General features: G+C 48.2%; 1 protein-coding gene across 1 annotated transcript in view; it reads left to right on the top strand.

Moving 5' to 3' along the window:
• Positions 1-15,611, top strand: part of DYRK1A (dual specificity tyrosine phosphorylation regulated kinase 1A) — a 100,643-nt gene that overhangs the window by 53,418 nt on the left and 31,614 nt on the right. Inside the window, exon 2 of the mRNA XM_069760753.1 lies at positions 5,031-5,102. Within this exon, the coding sequence (XP_069616854.1) occupies positions 5,093-5,102 (10 nt within the window). The 5' untranslated portion in view covers positions 5,031-5,092. The remainder of the gene's footprint in view (positions 1-5,030; positions 5,103-15,611) is intronic.

Below are 15,611 nucleotides of genomic sequence, written 5' to 3'. Positions count from 1 at the left end.
CTCACCACTGATTGGATTGTGTAGACACGCCCCCAGCTGGTACAACTGAGACTGATTCTCTCACCACTGATTGGACAGTGTAGAGACCCACCTCCAACCAGTAATACAGTATTTTTTATTTTATAAATGTCCAGGAGGGATAACAGAGGAACTACAGCACACAAAAAATGAGAGAATTCAGACTTTTTGTCTTCTCGTTGTACTCCATATACATATCACATGGTGGAGCAGAAAATCTTATGTAGATGAGGTGATGGTTGTCTTATGTAGAAGTTTCATTGCATCTTCTAATGGATGTGGCAGAGTAGGTTTAAGTCCATGTTGATTTTATTTATTTTTTAGACGATATGGTCTGTACATCCCAAGGCACAATCTGATCCTCGGCCTCAGCGACGGTCAGTCGTATTGATCCTACTGTATTCGGTGTGTATACAGGTGTATACATGTTCTTATAGCCAGCAACACTTTCATGGTGTTTTCTTGATGTTTTTTCTGACCTTTGAGATACCAGTATTCTGTAATATATAGGCAAATCATTCTCCTGCTGACTGATAAAAGGACTATGGCTATCCTTTTTTTCTTTTTTGCAGGGCAAGACCACGTTCAGACGTTCAGTATTTGTAAGCCAAAATCAGGAGTGGGCGAAAAATTCAGAAATGGTGATGTGTTTCTATTATGCTTTTCCTCTCAGTGCTCAAGTCCTGATTTTGGCTTACAAATACTGATATAAAATACTGACCAAATACTGAGCGTGTGAACGTGGCCTAAAGCACAATTGTTTTCTGTTTTGGTGATGACAGACTTGGACCTATGTAGAACCTTAACCTGTCATGTTGGAACCGGTCTCTGATCTGCAGGCGGGATGTTATGGAGTCAGGAGGAGCTGGTCAGAACAAGGAACAGTTTCAGTTAAACTTCTATCTCATTTATTGAAATTCCTGTTGTTTTATAGTGCCCTAGTCCAGTGGGCGGCCCTAGTCCAGTGGGCGGCCCTAGTCCAGTGGGCGGCCCTAGTCCATGATTGACAGTCTTCCCTGTACAACTGTACATGCAGAGAATGGTGATGCTCTGAATCTCAGACCGGAGAAACTGGATCCATGATGTGCGTATGGATTGATTAACCTGTATGGGTCAGAGGAAAAAAAATGTGTGAACCCCCAAATGTAATGATTTGGTGGAGAAATATGGCATGGATTCACCGGACGCTCTTCCATCATGAGCCTGCCCTCTAATTTTGGCCAGAGACTGCCAGGCTAGCGGGCGGCCATGTATGATCCTGATAGTGTTGCTGCAGTCAGCGGCGCCCATGTCATTAGCACGTGCGGCCATATCAGGTATTGTCCCAATGTGCGGTGAAGGTCAGGAATGCCTCTTCCCTATGGAATAGCTCGGCAGCATATTTGCAATATTCCGGATGCTTCCTGCATGTTCACCGCTGGCGTCGGCTCCAAAGCGGGAGCTTTTCTCGTTCGGTATTTTCTTTGGGTCTTTTGCTAGGAATTATTTTTTGCATTTGAGATTTTGCAGTATAACTGACCCCTGCAGTATGGAAATAGATATTATTGAATGACCCTCTTCTGTCGGTTTCCCGGGCCGGCGTGGCGCTCACTACAATCCCCACTAGAGTCCGTCATCCCACTTTGCTGGATTTATGAATGGAATAACCGTTATGCACCCATTCATTTTACCACTTAAGTCCAGGGAAGCTAGATAAACACCCACTGTGGGTGGTGTATGACAAATCCAGTGCAGCCGCTCAGTCTCCCATCCCCCGCCTCCGGTGCTGGGAATAAGCAGCCTGTATGGCAGCTCTGCCTTTCTCATTATTGCATCTTGCTAGTTGGGTTCTTGTCTGTTTTTGGGTGGGTTTGGCTCTTGCTTTCCTTGCTGTGGTGCCGGCGGCCATGTCAGTCTTTTCTTTTTCTGGTAGAAAATACCACCTTCTTTGCTTCCTAAGGCCGAATTCACATCTGCATCAACGCAGCAGAACATTTGACCAAGAATATTAGTACAGTGCGTAGATTTAGTTGTTTTTACCCCCCCCAGCAAATGAGATGCCATGACTGGTCCCCGGGTCAGGCCGCCGCCATCTCTGTATGTTGTGTGCTAGATCCAGCTTTGAAATCTAAGGGTATGTACACGTGGTGTTACTGCAGTGTTTTTTTTTTTTTTTTTCCTGCCATCACTGAAGATAAAAACCTGCAAAAATGCTGCATGTGAACATACCGTAACTGTGCATCAAATGTCATTGGTACTTTCTAAAAAATACTCTACTGTCGGATTGCCTCTAGATATTTATCTACTTCTCTGGAAATATATTTTGTGGAATCATTTTTTTTTATTTTTATTTTTAGTTAAGTTGAAAATATATGTAGATTTTTAATTTTAGTTCCCGGAGACATCAATTTTACAAAACTCAAACAAATGCATTAAAGGGGATGTTCATTACCTTGGTATTCAGGCTTAGTCATCAATAGCAGCAATCAGCTGAAGCTCCCAACAGCCTCCAGTGCTTAGAACAGCTGATTTTCGGAGAGGCCAGTTGTCAGACCCACACTGATCATCAATATCGAAGTGGACAGCCCCTTTAAGATTTCCTTTTTCTGTAATTCAGTCAGAGCTCTTATTGTTGATTACCAGTGGATCCAATCTTTCCTTTTGTGTGATGGATGCACAGGTGCTCAGTTCACTACTTTTGTTGATCTAGAGCACTTTCTTATCTATAGTAGTGACATGTCAAAAGTTTTGATTGGAGTGAGGGGTCTACGTGCCAAGCTCCCAACTGATGCTGACCCACAGGGGAACAAGCTCTTGGATGTGATGGAAGCACAGGCGCACAGCTCACTACTTTTTGCTTTGTTAGAGCACTTATAGTGACATGTCAAAAGTTTTGATTGGAGTGAGGGGTCTACGTGCCAAGCTCCCAACTGATGCTGACCCACAGGGGAACAAGCTCTTGGATGTGATGGAAGCATAGGCGCACAGCTCACTACTTTTTGCTTTGTTAGAGCACTTATAGTGACATGTGAAAAGTTTTGATCAGTGAGGGGTCTACATGCTGAGACCCAAACTCATATTGAGAAGCTCTTGGATGAGCGTTGTGCCCCTTCGGTTGTGATTGTCAATTTTTGGCTTTTCTTGGAGACTGGAGATGTTCGTGAAGGGGTATAACCATGAAGGGAGTGAACTGACCCCACTGATCATAAGGTGATTGCATATCCTAGTGTTCACCTGTCACACCTGCATTGTTTATCTGCTTGGTAAAATAAAGAACCTGCATGGCACCTTCCTTTCAATTATAGCAAAATAATTTGGCAAAAATTGATTTTTTTCCCCCCCTTGTGTTCCACTCCTCCACTAATATCTTGTGACTGCGGCGAAGCGAAATAAACGATCTCGGTTCTTCCTTGCGTGCGCCAAGTGTCGCCTCTCGCCGGTGCCGTCCTCTCAGGACGGGCGCTGGGGGCTGCTCTGATCCGGAGGTTCAATAGCAGATGCTCTGCGGATCAGATCAGCGGATGCTACATGCGAGCCAAGAGGACAGTTTGAGCCGTCGGGCGGCCCACGTCGTCCTGTGAACTGTATGATTCAGGCAAATCGAAATTGACAAAGCAAAATGATTTGTCTGTTTATCAAGTTCATGGAAAGTCCATGCCAGTGTTTTGGTTGCCGTCCTTGCACGCATGCATAATGTCATTGTAGGTAAAAAAAAAAAACAATGCAACTGGCAGCTTGATTTTTTTTTTTAATCTTTTTTTCTTTAGCAAAGAAATAGAATTTTGTACAGTTATCTCTGCCCTTATAGGACTTGTCCAAGGTATGAAAAAAACATGGCCGCTCTCATCAAACCTGCCCACAGGTTGTGTGTGATATTGCAACCGAGCTTTATTTGCTTCATTAGTGCTCAGCCACCATACCTGACACAACACGTGAAAAAAAAAAAGTACAACAGCCATATTTTGTCTAATAATGCTCAACACCCCCCTGACCAAAGTTTAGTTGTTCTGCAAATAATTATAAATAAATAATTATAAGTTGCACTCCGTTATACTCCAGAGCTGTACTCCTAATTCTGCAACCTTCTGACCCGTTTCCTGACTTCCCTCGCTGGTACAGTCTTTGCTCAGTATCTGCATCTGAGTTTTCTCTGGGAAGTGTCTTCTTTACAGTAATGTGACAAATAGGAGTCTGTGTCCACACACTTATTTTTTTTTTTAATTATCTTTATGCAAATTAGAAGCTGCATTTTACAGTACCGAAAGGTCTGATATTTCAGAAAACTCATACAATCATGTTTTTGTTTTTTTTTCCTGGTTGAGCGTGAGAACTGCAGAGTTTTTTAATCTGCAGCATTATGCAGCACTTTTTCACCCATACAAAGCGATGAGTGCAAAAAAGTTAAAACAAAAAAAAAAAACCCTGCAACAAACTTTTTGCAGTTTTTTTTTTTAAATAAATCTAAGATGTACTGTAGATAAATCACACATGTAATCCACTGGAAACAAAAAAATGTTTTTACTGCCAAGATCAGGTTTTTTGGCTGCAGAAAAAAAGTCTATGGGAATTAAGTTACCGTAGTTTGGGGTATAGACTGGTAATTGTGTCTGTGTTGCTGTAGATCATTTGCTCGTATACTTTGTGTTAGTTTTGGGTCGCACGTTTGGCATTGGGATAGGTGATTTTGGATTTGTATAGGCTTCTTGAGCACCCTGGACGTAGGGCTATGACTTCTGGTTCCGACGCTGGCCCTCTCTCATCATAAGTCATTGGATCCCGGTGGTATCAATTGTGCAGCAGATATGGCTATTAGGAAACCAGATGGGCTCATAGGGCTGGGGGGCTGATAAGGCTTTCCAATGTCTCCACTATAAATCAGCAGAATTGTGAATGCAGCTGAGAGGTGTAAAGCATGTGCCAACTCATTCCATTACCAGAGAACCTCTCTTACTATCCGTGTGAAGTAACTGTGTACGTAGTCTCACTTGTGCCGGCCATCTTTCTAACAGGTGCTCTGCTCTTTTCATTTTCAGTGTTGCGGTTTGCTGCTGGACTCTCCCCTCCATTCACAGGATATGAGACTTGAAAGAAAACGATGCATACAGGTAAGCCCTGACGATGAGTTGTATGCCAAGCACGCCTGGTACACAGCCTCAGGAGGGATATTTTCCCCATTTCCTGGATTATCTTCCTGACTTTTTCCGTCCATATCCATTTCAATACTGTGCCGTAAGGAGCCATGTAGTGTTCGCACCATGAAAATGGCTATAGAGACCTAACTTTTTAGTCTTTCATAGGACTTTTTATTTCTGAGTCTATAGAAGTAAAAAGTAAGTTTGGGTGATAAACTGGTAATTGTGTCTGTGTTGCTGTAGATCATTTACTCATATACTGCGTGTTAGTTTTGGGTCACACGTTTGGCATTCGGGTAAGTGATCCGGGATTTGTATAGGCTTCTTGAGCTCAATCCTTTTTATGGTACCAGCGGTAAGGGGCTGGTTCTAAAGGGGCTGGTTCTAAAGGGGCTGGTTCTAAAGGGGCTGGTTCTAAAGGGGCTGGTTCTAAAGGGGCTGGTTCTAAAGGGGCTGGTTCTAAAGGGGCTGGTTCTAAAGGGGCTGGTTCTAAAGGGGCTGGCTCTAAAGGGGCTGGTTCTAAAAAGGCTGGTTCTAAAGGGGCTGGCTCTAAAGGGGCTGGCTCTAAAGGGGCTGGCTCTAAAGGGGCTGGTTCATACTTGTCTGGGGAATTCTGATGCTGTTTTTTTCTCCTTGTAGTTTGGCTTTTTTTCCCTTATTCCACTTATTCTTTACAAAATCCTGCGATGTTTCAGAGTATGCTCAGTCCTTCTGTCCTGCACTCAGGACTGGACAAATCTACCTACTACGCTTAGTAGCCAGAACAGCATGAATGAATTTTGTGCAATTTGGCCACTGCATGAATATACAGTCAGGTGTAATGATGACAAGAGCGATTGTCAATCACTGTCCTAAAGATCATGGTGAGTTGGAGGGAACATAAATACTTTTGACTCTTATACTATATGTCCATTGCTTTCTTCTAGTGATCCTAGTGGCCAAATGTCACAATATAGTTTGTTCTTTTTTGGCTACATGGAGAAAAACCTGTACATGTAATACAGTGCCCTCATCTAGTGCAACAAATAGTGTAAGAGGACAGATGTGCTTTCTCTGGCTTACGATTATTTGTATTGTGATGTACGCCTTGCTATATTTCTTTTTGCTTGTTCCTTTAAAGAGTGTTTTTTTTAATCTAATGGTTCGGATGCCCGTGAGAGTTAACGTTTTAATATCTGTATAAACCTATTTAAATAGTGCCACCACAAGGGGGAGCTCTATCTGCCTGCTTTGCAGGTGTATGATCTGTATTCATTAAGCTCATGAGCTCCTTCTAGTGGTGGCTGCAGGCAGCCTTCGTGTTATCTTTTACATCTGTATGTCAGTAGGGAGTTTATTTGTGGCTCTGTAGGGACAAAACTGAGTTCCACCTGCTATAAAACCGTATTACAAGCCGTCCTGGTCTTATGATCCTTGTATCTGAGTAGGCCATGTAGTATGGGGATGTTGGGCTCTTCTGTGGCCCCGGTCTGCTCAGTGAGTCCTACCAGGGGCGCCGCTATCATGGGGCAAGTTGAGCCCTTTGCTTCAGGTGGCAGTCGTCACTGAAAGACAGGGGGCGGTCAGAACACCTGGTGCCGACTCTCCATAATCCCTGACATTTGCGTTTCACTAGTGCGGTGCGCACGCCCCTGCTCACATCCCACAACCTAACCATTAGGTTAGTCACAACCCACAGTGTGCAATATCAGCCGGTCATCCCTGCACCCGCAGACGAGCACACCACATATATGGCTGCTCTGTGCAAACAGGACCTGTGATGAGGTCACAGGAGGGGAGGAGTCAGGGGTCTCATGATCGGGACCTCCATGGATTGCAGGACTCTGCTGTGCTGGTTGCCATGGTAAGCTGCCTTATATGTGGGGTCAGGAGGGGTTTACAGTGTGGATGTAGCAGTGCGGGTGTGTATGAGGTGTATGGAGCGGAGCCGTGTGTATGAGGTGTATGGAGCAGAGCCGGGTGTGTGCGAGGTGTACGGAGTGGAGCCGCGTGAGAACGGGTAACTATGTGTGGCCATTATACAGTATGGAGCATCATGTGTGGCCATTATACAGTATAGAGCATCATGTGTGGCTATTATACAGTATGGAGCATCATGTGTGGCCATTATATAGTATAGAGCATCATGTGTGGTCATCATACAGTATGGAGCATCATGTGTGGCCATTATACAGTATGGAGCATCATGTGTGGCCATTATACAGTATGGAGCATCATGTGTGGCTATTATACAGTATGGAGCAACATGTGTGGCCATTATACAGTATGGAGCATCATGTGTGGCTATTATACAGTATGGAGCATCATGTGTGGCCATTATACAGTATGGAGCATCATGTGTGGTCATCATACAGTATGGAGCATCATGTGTGGCTATTATACAGTATGGAGCATCATGTGTGGCCATTATACAGTATGGAGCATCATGTGTGGCCATTATACAGTATGGAGCATCATGTGTGGCCATTATACAGTATGGAGCATCATGTGTGGCCATTATACAGTATGGAGCATCATGTGTGGCTATTATATAGTATGGAGCATCATGTGTGGCCATTATACAGTATGGAGCATCATGTGTGGCCATTATACAGTATGGAGCATCATGTGTGGCTATTATACAGTATGGAGCATCATGTGCGGTCATTATACAGTATGGAGCATCATGTGTGGTCATTATACAGTATGGAGCATCATGTGCGGTCATTATACAGTATGGAGCATCATGTGTGGTCATTATACAGTATGGAGGATCATGTGTGGCCATTATACAGTATGGAGCATCATGTGTGGCCATTATACAGTATGGAGCATCATGTGTGGCCATTATACAGTATGGAGCATCATGTGTGGCCATTATATAGTATGGAGCACTGTGGTGCTCAGAATACTGTGTAGAGGACTATACTGTCTGATTTATGACCTATTGTAGAGTGTAGAATAGTTATAACCCATGTAATGTATGGGGGGACTGTATATGAGATGGGAGCCCTATAGGGGGGAAGTACTGTATATGTGTTTGGGGGCCGCCGTTTTGAAGTTCGCCTCAGGCAGCAGTATGGCTAGGTTCACCCCTGAGTCCTACAGTACGATATGTAACAGGTTAATGTTTCTTGGCTGCGCGGCTCCTTCCGAATGTGTCTGCGGCGCGCTCCCTCCCACCCGCTACATCTGTCACGCATGGAACTTCATCTTCGATTTTGACTGGCAAATTTTGGAAATGCGAGCAGTGAAATCTGTTGCGCCTGTATGTCATGTAGCTGCTAGCGGTTTCCGTTCAGAAATGTATCACTCCCACAGATTGTTCATTAGTTATGTAGGATGATGTGGTAGTAGTACAACATATAAGGTCATTTAAAAAGGGATCACGAGGACGGATCAAGCAGCGCCACATCACTTAGGGTAAGTTCACACCGGGCTTTTTTTGCTCGCCTCTGCACTGTGCGACTTTCTCACGGTTCTAGTGGGGCTCTCACTGAGGTCACCGCAGTTCAGCCCGGCTGGGAACGCAGCCTCAGTGACCGGCGGTAACTGACACTGCTCACAGCAGCTCATTTACCAGTGGTTCTCAGCCAGGACGGTCGCATCTTGACACTATGCCGGTTAAAAACTATATATAAAATATATATGTAGAGATATAGCTATATAGATACATATCCTATTTGTCTATTCCATTCTAACCTGTCACGCTCTGATTTTACTGTAAGCGGCACGTAAATTGCTGGCTTTTCAAAAGATCTAGAGGTACGGTTCTACAGGAAGTTTTTTTTTTTTTTCCCCCTCTGGGAGCACTCAACTTTAGTAGCATGCACAAAGAGAGAGAAGTTAGCCCCAAAAACAAATGAAAACACACCAAAACATGCGTTTTTGCCGCAGCTTCTTTCCTGACAAGAAATCGGGTTTTGCTGCAGAAAACAAAAAACGCCCTGTGTGAACTTACCTTTAAAGTGGAATTAACGTTTTTGTTTAGACTCATCAGATCAATGGTGGTCTGGGAGCAAAGGCTCACATCGACAAGTCTAGGGTCTGTATTCACGTCGGATGTATATATAGTCAGAAGTGCTCGCCTCCTCCCTGAACGCTCATGGGCTAAGTGGAAAGTCTATAGGTCCATTGCCCCCTCAATACTCGCGATAAGGCAGGAGGTAATCGCTTCTGCTTCCTGGGTGGTCTTTAGAGCGATTGACGAAGGATGGACAATCCCTTTAACTTCGTTCAATTAGTCAAAAATCTTCGGACTTCCAGTAGATGCGAGAGGACAGAAGTAAAAACGGGCAATGCGGAAATGCTGGATTTGTAACCGGTGTGTGTTGTTTTTTTTTTTGTTTGTTTTTTGCAATCAACAGTTCTAGCAAATTGGATGTGATTTCCTGAGAACTGACGACTGATGTGCGTGTGAAGATGCTGCAGAGCTGTGTTTTTTTTTTTTTCCCTATTGCCTTCTCGTGATATTTTATATTTTTTTTAACCCCTTAACGACCGCCGTTTTCTCCTTTTAACAGCTGCAGTTAAAGGTACTTATTCCTCAGCGCTGCTTTTTAATGGCGCTGAGAAATAAGGTGTTAGCGCCTTCCCCAGAGTCGGAAATTCTCTGGGTTCTCAGCCACCAGAGAACATGATTCGGGTCGGTTTTTACCAACCCCAGTGTAGTGATCGCAGTTATTCATGGAATAACGGCGACCGCAAAAAAAAAAGGTCAGTTTTCCCATTTAATTTCTCTCTCCTCTGATGGGATCGCACATCAGAGGAGAGAGAAATTAGGTCCCCCGATCCCACCCCCCAGTACCACCGGTGTCCCTAGACCCTCCTGCATTCCCCTGTGATGTTCCCCCGGCCGGCAGCATCTTCTTCCGTGAAGAAAATGCTGGGCACATGCGCAGTGCCAAGTTCGGCTGGCACCAATAGGAATTTTTTTTTATATTGGTTCATTTTGATCACTCTGATAGACCCTATCACAGTGATCAAAATAAAAAAAAGGTATATCAAACACCCTTTATCACCCCCTTAGTTAGGTAAAATTAATAAAATAAGAATAAAAATGTATTTATTTCCATTTTTCCGTTGGGGATAGGGTTGGGCTAGGGGTTAGAATTGGTGCTCATGCTAGGGTAGGGATAGGGTTGGGTTTGGGTTGGGCTAGGGTTAGAATTGGGGCTCAAGCTAGGGTTGGGTTGGGATAGGGTTGGGTTGGGATAGGGTTGGGTTGGGCTAGGGTTGGGTTGGGATAGGGTTGGGTTGGGGATAGGGTTGGGTTGGGATAGGGTTGGGTTGGGGATAGGGTTGGGTTAGGGTGGGGTTGTAGTTAGGGTTACGGTTAGAGGTGTTAGGGTTGTGGTTATGGTTAGAGTTAGGGGTGTGCTGAGGTTACGGTTGGAGTTATAATTAGGAGGCTTCCCCTGTTTAGGTACATCAGGGATTTCCAAACGCGATATGGCGTCCGATTTCAATTCCAGCCAATTCTACGTTGAAAAAGTAAAACAGTGCTCCTTCCCTTCTGAGCCCTGCCCTCTGATTTAAGGGTACAAAAATTATCAGTTTGAAATTTTACCACTAACATAAAGTACAATATGTCACGAAAAACTGCCTCAGAATCAGTGGTTAAAGAATACCTTAACTAAAAAATTCATATAAAAAATCTGTATCAAACAATGGAAAAATGTTTACAAAAATGATCCCGTAATCCGAGCAGATTGCTATTTTGTAAAGCAGTGTTTTTGCATATGGAATCTTGGCCTAAATGTAAAAATTCAAGATAGTCAGATGATGCAGGATCCTAAGGAGGCTACACTCCTAATGGCAAGATCTAGACCCCTCCCCCCCCCCAAATGTCTCCAGCTAATGTAAATCCGCCCTTGGACATAAGATTTTACATGGCCCTATTTTCTAGGGATAGTCTTCCCTACCCTGCGCTGGGTCTGTAGCTGTCAGGCTGCCCCTGAACTCTGCGCTGTCATTTGCCCCCTCAGCAGGGTGACAAGAGACAGACTCCTCTTCACTGCACGGAATTCCCTCCTGTACCCATCACCTTCCGTCTGGATCCCATGGCATCATGGCATCACATACCACATTCCTCCAGGAAAGATGACGGCATCCGTGATCCGGAGGGGGCAGCTGCACCGCATCTACAAATGTTGGAATAGGGGTTTCTTGTCCCCCTAGAAATGATCTGAAATCTCCGGCATCTTGGAGACTTTCTGGTTCGTCTTTTCTACAACCGATCAGCAAGTGAGAGATGATTACGAGGTTATAAATTGCAGCTTAGTCCGAGGCATTGCCATAATATTGCCAAAATTTCCTTTTAAGCAGATCCTACAATGACTTTCACAGTGACCACCATGTAAGATCTTTCCGGGTTCACCGATATTTGCCATTTTAACTTTTTGATCACTAGTGAAGTTGCTGGTTTTTGGACATACCCCCGTGGTTTGACTTTTCAACTTATAAGTACAGCAGACCCGTGAGGCTGTATTACCATGTCAGCTTAAAATTTGTGAGTCCGGTGTGGGTTTTGGCACAGAATCTGTCATATCTGAAAAATCGGCATATAACCTTTGTGCTTTTACCGCAGAGTATGGCTTTTAGGTTATTCTTGCTTGATTTCAGCAAGGGGTAGTTGTTATTTGACGGGTCCTAGTGGCGGTCTAAGAATGCTGAGACCCGAACGATGTATCGCTTACTGGGTTGGTTGCTGCAGTTTTGATAAAATCACTGTTTTATCTAATGCAGAGTTAATAGTTCTCTGAACGCTGAGCTGTGTATAAAGGTACCTTCACACATAACGATTTTGTTACTTTTTGTGACGTAGCAACGATCCCGCTAACGATATCTTTGTGTGACAGCGACCAACGATCAGGCCCCTGCTGGGAGATCGTTGGTCGTGGGGAATGATCAGGACCTTTTTTTGGTCGCTGATCACCCGCTGTCATCGCTAGATCAGCGTGTCGGACGCCGATCCAGTGATGTATTCACCTGTAACCAGGGTAAACATCGGGTTACTAAGTGCAGGGCCGCGCTTAGTAACCCGATATTTACCCTGGTTACCATTGTAAAAGTAAAAGTAAAAAAAAAAAAAAATACTCACATTCCGATGTCTGTCACGTCCCCCGGCGTCAGCTTCCCTGCACTGTCAGCGCCGGCCGTAAAGCAGAGCACAGCGGTGACGTCACCGCTCTGCTTTACGGCCGGCGCTTACACAGTGCAGGGAAGCTGACCCTGGGAACGTGACAGACACCGGAATGTAAGTATGTAGTGTTTTTTTTTTTTTTTTTTACTTTTACAATGGTAATCAGGGTAAATATCGGGTTACTAAGCGCGGCGCTGCACTTAGTAACCTGATGTTTACCCTGGTTACCCGGGGACTTCGGCATCGTTGGTCGCTGGAGAGAGCTGTCTGTGTGACAGCTCCCCAGCGACCACACGACTTACCAACGATCACGGCCAGGTCGTATCGCTGGTCGTGATCTTTGGTAAATCGTTTAGTGTAACAGTACCTTAACCCTGCCCACCTTACAGTGTGCATAGGCAGAAAGCTGCCAATCAGTGGTGGGGGCGGGGCTGGACTACCTGGTAGCAGTTCACTAGTCCTCTAGTGATATGTTGTGAATTCTGTGGCTGAATTCACTCCTGTGGTCACAAGTGGTACTGCAGCTTCTGAGCTTCCTCCCTCAGGTGTTCTGGTGAGTTCGTTGGCTGCTTTGTTATTTAACTCCACCTGATTCTGTCTTCCTTGCTCCTTGTCAATGTTCCAGTGTTGGATCTGAGCTTCTGGATCTTTCCTGTGGCCTGCTGCTCTGCTTAGATAAGTGCTTCTTTGCTTTTGTTGCTACTTTTTCTGTCCAGCTTGTCAATTTGTTTTGCTGGATGCTCTGAGACGCAAAGGGTGTACCGCCGTGCCGTTAGTTCGGCACGGTGGGTCTTTTTGCCCCCTTTGCGTGGTTTTTTGCTTTAGGGTTTTTTGTAGACTGCATAGTTCTCTTTGCTATCCTCGCTCTATCTAGAATATCAGGCCTCACTTTGCTGAATCTATTTCATCCCTACGTTTGTCTTTTCATCTTGCTAACAGTCATTATATGTGGGGGGCTGCCTTTTCCTTTGGGGTATTTCTCTGAGGCAAGTCAGGCTTGTTTTTCTATCTTCAGGCTAGTCAGCTCCTCAGGCTGTGCCGAGTTGCATAGGTAGTGTCAGGCGCAATCCACAGCTGCCTTTAGTTGTGTTAGGATAGGTTCAGGTATTGCGGTCTACAGAGATTCCACGTCTCAGAGCTCGTTCTATTGTTTTTGGGTTATTGTCAGATCACTGTATGTACTCTGATTGCTGGCACACTGTGTCACTGGATTGCCTACATAACAGTGATAATCTACTGCTGATAAAACTGTATGTGGTTTCCTCCACTCCATATACAACCTCAGGGGTCACCTTGCTTTCAGCAGGTACACATGGAGCGTTTCCATTCACTTTTGCCGACTGCGGCTCCGTGCACATCACAGGTGGCCATGCAGCTCCGTGCACATCACAGGCGGCCCTGCGGCTCCGTGCACATCACAGGTGGCCCTGCGGCTCCGTACACATCACAGGTGGCCGTGCGGCTTCGTGCACATCACAGGTGGCCGTGCGGCTCCGTGCACATCACAGGTGGCCGTGCGGCTCCGTGCACATCACAGGTGGCCGTGGGGCTCCGTGCACATCACAAGTGGCCGTGCGGCTGCGGCTCCGTGCACATCACAGGTGGCCGTGCGGCTCCGTGCACATCACAGGTGGCCGTGCGGCTCCGTGCACATCACAGGTGGCCGTGCGGCTCCGTGCACATCACAGGTGGCCGTGCGGCTCCGGGCACATCACAGGTGGCCGTGCGGCTCCGCGCACATCACAGGTGGCCGTGCGGCTCCGCGCACATCACAGGTGGCCGTGCGGCTCCGCGCACATCACAGGTGGCCGTGCGGCTCCGCGCACATCACAGGTGGCCGTGCGGCTCCGCGCACATCACAGGTGGCCGTGCGGCTCCGCGCACATCACAGGTGGCCGTGCGGCTCCGCGCACATCACAGGTGGCCGTGCGGCTCCGCGCACATCACAGGTGGCCGTGCGGCTCCGGGCACATCACAGGTGGCCGTGCGGCTCCGGGCACATCACAGGTGGCCGTGCGGCTCCGCGCACATCACAGGTGGCCGTGCGGCTCCGCGCACATCACAGGTGGCCGTGCGGCTCCGGGCACATCACAGGTGGCCGTGCGGCTCCGGGCACATCACAGGTGGCCGTGCGGCTCCGCGCACATCACAGGTGGCCGTGCGGCTCCGCGCACTTCACAGGTGGCCGTGCGGCTCCGCGCACATCACAGGTGGCCGTGCGGCTCCGCGCACATCACAGGTGGCCGTGCGGCTCCGCGCACATCACAGGTGGCCGTGCGGCTCCGCGCACTTCACAGGTGGCCGTGCGGCTCCGCGCACATCACAGGTGGCCGTGCGGCTCCGCGCACATCACAGGTGGCCGTGCGGCTCCGCGCACATCACAGGTGGCCGTGCGGCTCCGCGCACATCACAGGTGCCCGTGCGGCTCCGCGCACATCACAGGTGGCCGTGCGGCTCCGCGCACATCACAGGTGGCCGTGCGGCTCCGCGCACATCACAGGTGGCCGTGCGGCTCCGCGCACATCACAGGTGGCCGTGGGGCTCCGCGCACATCACAGGTGGCCGTGCGGCTCCGCGCACATCACAGGTGGCCGTGCGGCTCCGGGCACATCACAGGTGGCCGTGCGGCTCCGCGCACATCACAGGTGGCCGTGCGGCTCCGCGCACATCACAGGTGGCCGTGCGGCTCCGCGCACATCACAGGTGGCCGTGCGGCTCCGGGCACATCACAGGTGGCCGTGCGGCTCCGCGCACATCACAGGTGGCCGTGCGGCTCCGCGCACATCACAGGTGGCCGTGCGGCTCCGCGCACATCACAGGTGGCCGTGCGGCTCCGCGCACATCACAGGTGGCAGTGCGGCTCCGCGCACATCACAGGTGGCCGTGCGGCTCCGCGCACATCACAGGTGGCCGTGCGGCTCCGCGCACATCACAGGTGGCCGTGCGGCTCCGCGCACATCACAGGTGGCCGTGCGGCTCCGGGCACATCACAGGTGGCCGTGCGGCTCCGCGCACATCACAGGTGGCCGTGCGGCTCCGCGCACATCACAGGTGGCCGTGCGGCTCCGCGCACATCACAGGTGGCCGTGCGGCTCCGGGCACATCACAGGTGGCCGTGCGGCTCCGCGCACATCACAGGTGGCCGTGCGGCTCCGCGCACATCACAGGTGGCCGTGCGGCTCCGCGCACATCACAGGTGGCCGTGCGGCTCCGCGCACATCACAGGTGGCCGTGCGGCTCCGCGCACATCACAGGTGGCCGTGCGGCTCCGCGCACATCACAGGTGGCCGTGCGGCTCCGCGCACATCACAGGTGGCCGTGCGGCTGCGCGGCGTCTTGTTTGTGCGCGCGATGCTGGT

Source organism: Ranitomeya imitator, chromosome 3, assembly GCF_032444005.1.
Source record: "Ranitomeya imitator isolate aRanImi1 chromosome 3, aRanImi1.pri, whole genome shotgun sequence".
Classification (NCBI taxonomy): Eukaryota; Metazoa; Chordata; class Amphibia; order Anura; family Dendrobatidae; genus Ranitomeya; species Ranitomeya imitator.
This window is presented reverse-complemented; position numbering and strand designations above follow the sequence as displayed.